This window comes from Eupeodes corollae, chromosome 1, assembly GCF_945859685.1.
Source record: "Eupeodes corollae chromosome 1, idEupCoro1.1, whole genome shotgun sequence".
Classification (NCBI taxonomy): domain Eukaryota; kingdom Metazoa; phylum Arthropoda; class Insecta; order Diptera; family Syrphidae; genus Eupeodes; species Eupeodes corollae.
Window position 1 is genome coordinate 70,718,433 of NC_079147.1, and position 9,392 is coordinate 70,727,824.

Here is a 9,392-nt window from a genome sequence, read left to right on the forward strand (position 1 = left end):
TTCTGTCTTCTGTACTTTTTTATATTTTGTACTAACCTAGCAATTTAATATTACTATGTTAGTTTTTATTTATATATGAAAGAGTTTGCTTCTAGCTTAAGAGCTAAATTTGGAAGTACATTTTGTAAGTACTCGTACTTTACTTTTATTATGTATCGTATCAGTCAATAAAAAAAGAGTGCAATACGCCGATACAGTGATACGTCAATTAGTTTCATTTAAAACTCTAATTAATTCCTTTGAAGTAGTCTTTTGTTAAAGTTTTGAAGCTATCCGCGCAACAATCTTTTTGAACCATACTGAAGCCGAAATAAACTATTTACGAAAACCTCCTGAAACTACAAAGTCAAATATGAAAATGTGAAATTTGAAAATGTACATTTTCAGATTAATTAAATTGACCTGACTTGGGAATTTTAATAGGTTTGCTTAAACAAGGTAGAGGAAACGCAACTGACGATGGTGACAAGGTATGAACGTTTTTTAACAATCCAAATCTGGAAGAACGTTATTCAATTGAAGCATTGGGAGGAAGAACAAGTTAAATGACATTTTTGGATTAGTATAATGATTATGCTTGATGCAAACATAGATTTCTGTATTATCAGCATTTTTCTACGGACTTAAGTTTCCGATTCAATCGTTCTGTTTTCTGGTATAAAAATAAAAAACTTTTTTTATGAATCAGTTGAAGAAAGGGTTACAAACATTTAACTATTTTTAAAACAAATTATTAAAGGAGTTAAATGCATACTTTCAGCCTTCTTGCAACTTATAAGACTAAAGAAGGAAGAATGAAAAATGATAAAGAAATACCTATTTACCACCTTGGAGTAACTTTTAGGAGTTAACTGCCTATCTATGTTCATATACCCACCCCTATTCTATCTTTTTATTCTGTGTTCTGTTCATTGATAGACCTAGAGCCGACAGCAAATTTTGGAAGTGGAGTGATAACCAAAATTCTTTGACGTGAATGTGTAGATAATACGCAACATTATATCAAATTAAGCCGCCTGGCAGATGGTAATTTTCCTGATGTTGAGGTCAAAATAATAATCAGATGAGTAATACTTCAAAAGATCAGAAAAACACCCTGATTACAAAAAAGTGTCTAAAAGACGTTTTACTTTCAGCCTTCTGCTTGCCAGACGCATTTTAAACTTTTTCAAATGCATTTTTCAACTTAAAACCATAATAACTTTTTTCCTATATCCTGCATCTTAGACGATCTTAATTAAAACAAAAATTGTATAAAAATCGAATATTTTATTTGAAAATTAATTTTATAGAAAAAATTATTCATCATCAGATTCATCGTATGAAAAATTCAAAGTAATGTATTCACTATCAATGTCTTCATTTTCGTTTACACAGACATTTTCAATGGTTTCATCATCCATTTAAATGTCCAAAAAATTAAGGAACATTGAGGGAGTTAATAGAAATTAAAAAACTTTGTGAAGGTGTGATATAAAGAGTATCCTATCGAATTTTATTTCTCGAATTTTTTCACGTGCAAATGTTTTTGTAACCTTGTATTCTGCAGCAAAATTTTGGAACTTTGTTTTCTTTGGATCGACTTTGCGAGTCTTCAAAACATTTTTTAACCAGTCTACTTTTTAGATCACGCGGCAACCACAGCGTAATCCTGATATTTTTTCTGGTTTTTGATGTGTATTTTTCTTGGTTGCATATCATTTTCGAACTCTTAGCCCTGACGGCTGACAAAAAAAACTTCCAGATGGTTTCATTTGAAATAATGGTTCGTATATCTACACATTCACATCAAGAAATTGCTATTATCAATTCACTTCCGAAATTTGCTGTCGACTCTTAGACTATGAACATTGCAACACAGAAAGCAAAGATCTGGATTTCTTGTTAGCAAGTGAAACAAGTAGCACTTGTGACTCTGAAAAAAAAAAACTCGACAAAGCATGAGTTATAAAATTGCGTTCAAAGGACATCAAACGTTCCGACGCGTCGCATATATTAATTTTGGTTTGCAAATAACTATGCTCTTTCCCAAGCTAACAATCATCAAACACATTCTACAAGAATCAGATGTATTTGTAAAATTTAGGATTACATGTTATTTTTTAGATGTTGAAATGTCTTATTTGATGAAATGTACGAAAACATATCAGATAGAGGCACTCAATAATGTGCCCAGATTCACTTAAACTCTTTGTTTTTCTTACCAATTTAAAGGATTTTATTTTTTGAATTGAAGGTTATATTAAAAAAAAGTCTGTTTTGTGCTTTGTTTATTAATATTTTGAAACAGTTTTTTTTTTTATAAATAAGGGGCACTCAAGGACTTATTAATACCCTTAAAATATTAAAAGTGCGAGCTTTAGGAAAAAAGAAAAGCATTAAATAGGAGATACAACTGCACAATGGTCTTAAAGGTTTGAACATCAAAATAATAGGGAAAAATGAGTTGGGTAAAGCATTAACATTCTCTATGTGCGGTTAAAAAAAGAATCTCCATACTTCACAGTACGTCCGAAATCGAGCTCAAGGTTAAACTTTTGAGCATCCCTGGTGTGCTGCGAGTTTTCGTTTTGTTTACGGGGGAGGGGCAATTGCAACTGATTAATTCGATAGAACACTATTTGTAAAAATAGCCGTAGAACAACGAAAGGCATAAAACATTGCGACGGTGTTCGAATGGTGTAATTGTTTCGGTTATAAACCTATCGCCTATCTTTTCAAAGCGCTATTTTGTATCATATCCAAAAGACAACTTATTTTAAGTGCACCTACCCAAATATGCAAATTATATTCAAGTTTCGGACGAATGAAGGAAGATCAGAACTACTGATAGTACTTTCGTCAGCGGAACATTGGATTAGTAGTGACAGAAAAAAGATCGTTTATCAATATTATAAACAATATCAGCCGAAAATATAGATGTATTAAGAACTGGTAAGCATAACTAGAACTACCGAAAAGCAAATGTTTTTTTTTTAACTAACTATCTATCTAATACTTTTTTCTTTCTATTTAAGAACCCGTAAGACTACATCGGCTCATCAATGAAAATGTCCAATCTGCAACACCACAAACCATCAACCACTTCACCACAACCCTATGAGATTGTATATTCTCAAGAAGAAAATATATCTCCACCTCCACATTATCCCGCAGCATCTGTAGACGATGATTTTTGTGGATTTGCCTTGACAAATGAAACAGAAAAGTTTTTCATGAGTTTACTTCTTGAGCGGGAAAAGCAATACAGAAGTCCCTGCGTTAAAAGAAAGGCATTTGGTAATCCATTCGAATTAAATTTAGTGCCAAGTATGACCCAAATATAACTTGTGAAATTTTAAGCAAAAAACTAGCAAATATTAATCAGAAGTATGGTGGGATTTTAAAAAATAATAATAAGACAAGTAGAGCAGGAGCATTCAAGAAGACGTAACTGATTTTTTCAAAAAAGACGAAACAGTTCAGCGCGATCGTAAAAACATTTCGTCCATACAAAGTGCTTCAAATGTTAAGTGTGTAATAAGGATTCGTCCGTTGCACAATTTATAGTATGTACCTTTGTATGTAATCACCTTTCATATTTACATTTCTGCAGATGAATTATTGCTTCCGGAATCCGCTCACATTGCCGATAGTTGCCCTTTGGTTAAGCCCATTGAAAACAAAAGGCGTGCGGCAGCAAATGAAAAATACAACAACCAAAAAAAATTGCAAAGGAGCTGGAGGAAGAACGCATTCAAATTTTAAAGAAAGCTGCAGAAAGAGATGAGAAAAAAAATTGCTTTACAAGAGGAAAAATTGAAGCTGGGAAAAGAAAATCTCGATATATTTGTTAAATTGAGGAAGCGGGAAATCAAGATCGAAGAAGATCGAAACGATTTACTTCGCCAAATCTTACAAAAAAATAAATGAATTTGAAAAGAAAAAAAAAAACGATTTAAAGTTCTGAAAACACAAATGTTTCTTATTTTATGTATTTGTATTTGTAATTAATATGACAGTTCCGGATTGACTAGCTTTGTAGTGCAATTTTGCATTCTCAAAGCTAGTTAGATTTTGAGTAAGTAGCCACTAGCTTTATGAATGCGCCCATTATGGTAATTTTTCCGATTCCTGTGAAATAGCTTTTAAAAGGTGCCCGTCAAAAAGGTAACAAAATCTTTCGTAAAAGGTCTTCAAGAAAGGTGTCGTCTACATGAACCAGTAATAAAGTTTTAAGGGAGCTAAATGCACAGGCGTTAGATCTTAGTACACCACAGAACACACAATGTACATGTACAAAAAAAAATTTCAAAATAAAAATTAAATAAATTGATGATTGCCGATTTGAATGACAAAAAAAGGAAAATTATGGGGTGTTCCATGGGTGAAAAAAATCAATTTATTCTTGATCTAGATCTGCAAAAGTACAAATTTCCCCTTTTGTTGAAATTTATTTTTTATTGTAAATCAAATCTGATTTATTCCTCTTTGCGCCAAAAAACTAATGCAATTTAAAAAAAAAAATGTTTTTGAAAGCTCTCGTAAAAACGTACACAAATTTACACTAACACAATGACAAAAACAAAATAATCTTAATCGTGCTTCATGCGAAAATAAAATCAATTTTTAAAGGAAATCTAAATTTACCCATGGAAAACCCAATAAGTGTTTTGACAGATTTAAATCCAAAATAAAAATTCAATAAGAAATAAATAAACAAATTTTAATGACTGTGATGGAGTAACTAGTCTTTAATTAAAAAATGCAATTACCCAGAATGTTTTATTTTCAGTTTTGAAAATTACTCTAAGCCATTATAAATGTTTTAAAATTGTTTTTCTTTTATTTTTTCTATTAAAATTCCTCTTTTAGTTTTAGTTAAAACATCAGTAAAATTGTTTAATTTTGATTTTGAGATCATTAAAGTCAAAGTAACCAAAAACAGACAAAAATGTAAAATGTTTCCTGAGATTCAAGATTTTTAGAGCAACATGAATTTTATCCAAACTTAACATAAATCAATGAGAAATGAAACTAAAAAACTATAACATTAAATCATCAACCACATTTTTCTTAGACTGATTAACAACAACTTATTGACTAAGATGTTCCAGTAGAGGAGCAATAAGCTCCATATTCCTTACCACAATCAGGCCACCTGCATTACATTTCTCCTCCTCTTCCAAATATGAAACAGGAACTGGCGCCTTGGCTTCTAAGCTCTTTTGATAATCGAAGATATCACCACCAAGAGACTTCAATATGGCTTGAGGTCCACAAGTATCCCATTTGAATGTTGATCCTTTGCTCAGCAAATACAAATCAACTTCCCCTGTAATTACCTTAAGTGCCTTGTGTCCAGCTCCAGCTGAGAATGCAAATTCATAACCCAGTCCCATGATTTTCTGCAGGATATCAGAGTTCTCGGATGTTGAAAATATTCCCAAATTGCTTGGTCTCAATGTGATATCTTCGGGACAGTTGTGTGCCTCCATGGATTCCAAACAAACACCCCAGAAGAGTAGACTTTTGTAAACGTTCTCTTCGATTTTGTTATGGAAGGGTTGCGAAACAACTCCAATCATTGGCTGACCACCTGAGAGACTGTAGGCGCCTATCAGCACAGTTACGCAATCCAGTCCAGTCGATGTGATGCCGGGAAAGTTGGTGAAAATCGAATCACCTGATATGTACTCCGAGGTTGCATCTATAAACAAGAAAATCTATTGTGTAAGAAAATACCATATTGATTTTTTTTTTGTTTGTATCGTCTTACCAATTGGATCGATCCAAATGCCTATGTCACCATAGTTTAAGTCATCTGGCAGATCTGGGATGTCTCCAACTTGGCTGGTAAAGTCAACGAATCTGTGAACTTCCTCAGCGAGTACCTCTGCTGCGGATCGTTTGCCATCGAGAACCTTTTCCAAACAATCAGCAGTGTCTGTTGGCGTTTCTCCAATTTCAACAGTCACAGTCTCTCCTAGTTTATTTGTGAATGACGACGATTCTTCGCCTTTAATGTGGTCTTTGATTTCTGGGAACTAAGAAAGACGATGTAGAAAAGAGGAATACTCGAAGGAATATCAATTTAACCTCATTGCCAATGTAATGTCGAACTGTTTCTTGAATCAGAACATCTGCAAGGGTCTTGAAGTCATGTACAAATCTGGGATTAGCCTCGTCTGCGGATTTCTCCTGGACAAGCAATGCCAGGAGGTCTTCATTTGCCCGACAAGCTCTAGCTATATTAGCAGCTCTCTCGGTGACATTAATAAGACTTTTAAGTAAATTCTTTGACATAACTCGAAACCGAAAGGAAGACCGATTAACAATGCAAGAAACTTAAATTTACTAAATAATGCAGGGATGCGTTTTCTAGGTGGAAGCCCAACGAAAATATTTGTTTTATTTTATTCTTCAGCCAAATCTAATTAGAAGCAAGCAAAAGAGGAAAAGGTAAAAAATTATATTTTGCTCCGCTTGGACGGACGGAAGTTATTCGAATATGTGAATGTGAAGGCTTCCCACACAATTTATTTCTGTTATGATGATAAAACAGATGAAAGCGAACGAAGGCAAACTAAAAAAGGAATTCTTTCTATTTGATTCGATTTGGGGTTGGTTTTTGGTTTGGTTATGGAATTTGGGTTTGTTTATCAGGAAGGACCATCATAGTTGTTGTTTTTGTGTGCTGGAAGACAGATGGAATATGGAACATGGAAGATTAGAAATTCGAAGTGGATCATGGAAGGAAGTTTTCTATTATCCACATTTACACTCCGGTTACTAGATTAGGTCTTTATCGGTGCTAATGGGATCCTATTAGCAGTTCATATCTGGAAGGTGAAAGTCTAAAGTACTATTCACATGAGCACGACCAACGACCAACGAATGAACGAATATTCGTTGATTTTGACGTTTCTTTCACATGAGAGTTTTCAATTCGTCGCGAATGAAGCCACAGCCGAACACCATTCACCACCGAAACCAAAGTAAGAATGATTTTTTAGGTTAAGTACGCGCGATTATTTTATTCGTTGCGACTGTGGATTATGTGGAACGCGAATAAAGTTTGAAAGTTCGTATCAAATATAATTTTTTTCGCGGCGAATAAATTTGTTTTCCTAAATTTATTAATATATTATATCGAAAAGTAAAAGTATGTTTCATAAATCAAATAGAAACTATATTGCTATCGTTTTGTTTAGAATTTGTGTGGAAATATGTCTTCAAACGTATATAAACTTACATTTTGTAATTCATTCGTCGTTCGTTGGTCGCGCTCATGTAAATACTACTTAAGTTTCGCTGCTAAGAGTAAACATTTCTACGAAAGCCCGGAAGAGAAAAATGTGACACTTTAAGAGTGGATGTGTTTTGTCTAATGCTAGACATGTACTACTCATCGAATTAGTTTCAAGCTGTTTTAACCCGGTCCAAATGGACACGAGCACCAGTGGTGCGATGATAAGTGCGTAGGACTGTCATGCCAGAGATTTTGGGTTTAATCCCAGTTTCACCCCTGGTCTTCCACCGTTTTTAACTAAATATTTACTTAGGCTTTCATTTAAACTTTTACTCTTTCTTGATATTTAAATAACAAGACAGTACAAAGCCATAAACATATTTTTTTATAATCAAATGTAGGTTAGGTACTACCCAAAACATGTTCCACATTGTAAAATACAACAAGAATATGCTTGAACTTCAAACACCCTGTTAAGTTCTTATTCCATTCACCAACGATTTTTTATGGTCTACTTTATGATTAATTTTTGACAGGTGTTCAAAAATTACAATTTTTATCGATCAAACAAACGAAACGAAAAATTCAATTCAATTTTCAAAAAATATTAACTAATTTGTATTACAACAAGAGCATCATGTTCCAAGATAAATGCCGAGTCACATTTCAAGACACGAGAAGACATATTAAATTCCAAAACAATAACTTCATACGAAGAATCAATGAAGAAGATCAAAAGGACAAAAATATTCAGGAAGCATTGATGCGGAGCACCGAGGAGAACAAATATGTGCGACAAGTTAAAGATTCTGTTCAAATTTGCAGTGAACTCAAAGAAGATGCACGAAGAAAATTTCTCGATGAAAAACGACGACAGCAATTGAGAGAGAATAGCCAGGAGCTGAAGGAGTTGGAAGTTCAACTGCGAGCAGCTTACATAAAGAAAGCCGTAGCTGCTCAGATCTATGAACAGCTATCTCTCAAGAGACAGCGTCAATCTGAAGAAAAAGAGATTAATCTGAAGCTAGAGCAAGCTCGTCTTAGGAGTGATGAAGCTGTAAGGAAGCTCGAAGAAGAAAAACGAGCTAAAAGTGCAATTTTCAAGACAGAGCTTCAGGAGCAAATAGCAATGTCAAATGCCCAACGATCGGCCAAATATGAAACTCTCCTGAAAGAGAAGGAACGCATGCAAGAGGTCGTGAGAAAGTGCAAAGAAGAAAAGTTGAAAGAAGAGCGTGAAGCTGCCGAGAAAAAAATCAGGGTCAAAACGGATATGGAGGAGTGGAACAAGGTTCAGGAAGCAGCAAAAGCAGCTCAAAATCAAGCTTCTGATAATGAAAACGAAAGGATTATGGAATTGCTTAAGGAACGCGATAGGGAACTAGAAAGAGCTAGACAAGAAAAATTGAAGCAACGTCTTCTCAAAGAACAGATTAGCGAAAGAATTGGACAGGAAGTAAATGCGATTCAGGTACGTTTTCGTTTATACTTTTGAATTTCTTTTGACGAATCACATAACAACTGTATCTTAGTTAGAACAAGCCAAAAGCAGGGAATACCTAATAGAGCTTCTCATTGACGAACGCCAAGCCAAAGAGGAGCTTGAAATGCGTGAAATGTTGAAGAAAAAAATGCAACAAAGAACTGCTACCGCAATCCAATTGCAGCAAGATCGTGAAGAAAAAGAGCAACGGAAGATAGCAGAGAAAAAGCAAGAAGAGGAATACTTCAACGAGCAAATGCGTTTTCTAGCTGAAATGGATAAGTTGGAACAGTTGTCAAATGAAAAACGAAGAAGGAAGCAACTAGAACACCGCAGAGCTCTGCAGAATGCTTTGAATGAAAAAAAACGTCTCAAGGCTGAGCAAATGAAAGAATTTCTTAACGCTAGAGAAAAGGAACTCAAAGAAGCTGAAAAAGAGTACGTGATATGTGCATTTTTCTTTCATCCCAACATTTTAAATTTAACTGTTTTATTTTAATTTTTTAGTGAGCAACTTGTTCAAGAAGAACGGATGCGAATGATTAAACAACATGCACCTGATCTGTTGGGATTTTTAGGACCAGATGTATTACGTGAGTCGGACAGAAATCTTATATCGTTGCCACCAAAATAATTCTTTTGTGCATTTTTTAAATTTTAAATAAACTATATCATATA

General features: G+C 34.0%; 2 protein-coding genes across 2 annotated transcripts; one reads left to right on the plus strand and one right to left on the minus strand.

Moving 5' to 3' along the window:
• Positions 1–4,747: 4,747 nt before the first annotated feature.
• Positions 4,748–6,634, minus strand: LOC129938497 (inositol polyphosphate 1-phosphatase). Its single transcript, XM_056046103.1, has 3 exons — positions 6,079–6,634; positions 5,759–6,026; positions 4,748–5,689 (listed from the first exon to the last, which is right to left on the minus strand). The coding sequence occupies exons 1-3, from the start codon at positions 6,283–6,285 to the stop codon at positions 5,076–5,078; spliced, it is 1,089 nt and encodes a 362-aa protein (XP_055902078.1). The 5' UTR covers positions 6,286–6,634; the 3' UTR covers positions 4,748–5,075.
• Positions 6,635–7,758: 1,124 nt separating this feature from the next.
• LOC129940201 (meiosis-specific nuclear structural protein 1) lies at positions 7,759–9,392 on the plus strand. The gene is made up of 3 exons (XM_056048463.1): positions 7,759–8,702; positions 8,764–9,152; positions 9,222–9,392. The coding sequence occupies exons 1-3, from the start codon at positions 7,869–7,871 to the stop codon at positions 9,346–9,348; spliced, it is 1,350 nt and encodes a 449-aa protein (XP_055904438.1). The 5' UTR covers positions 7,759–7,868; the 3' UTR covers positions 9,349–9,392.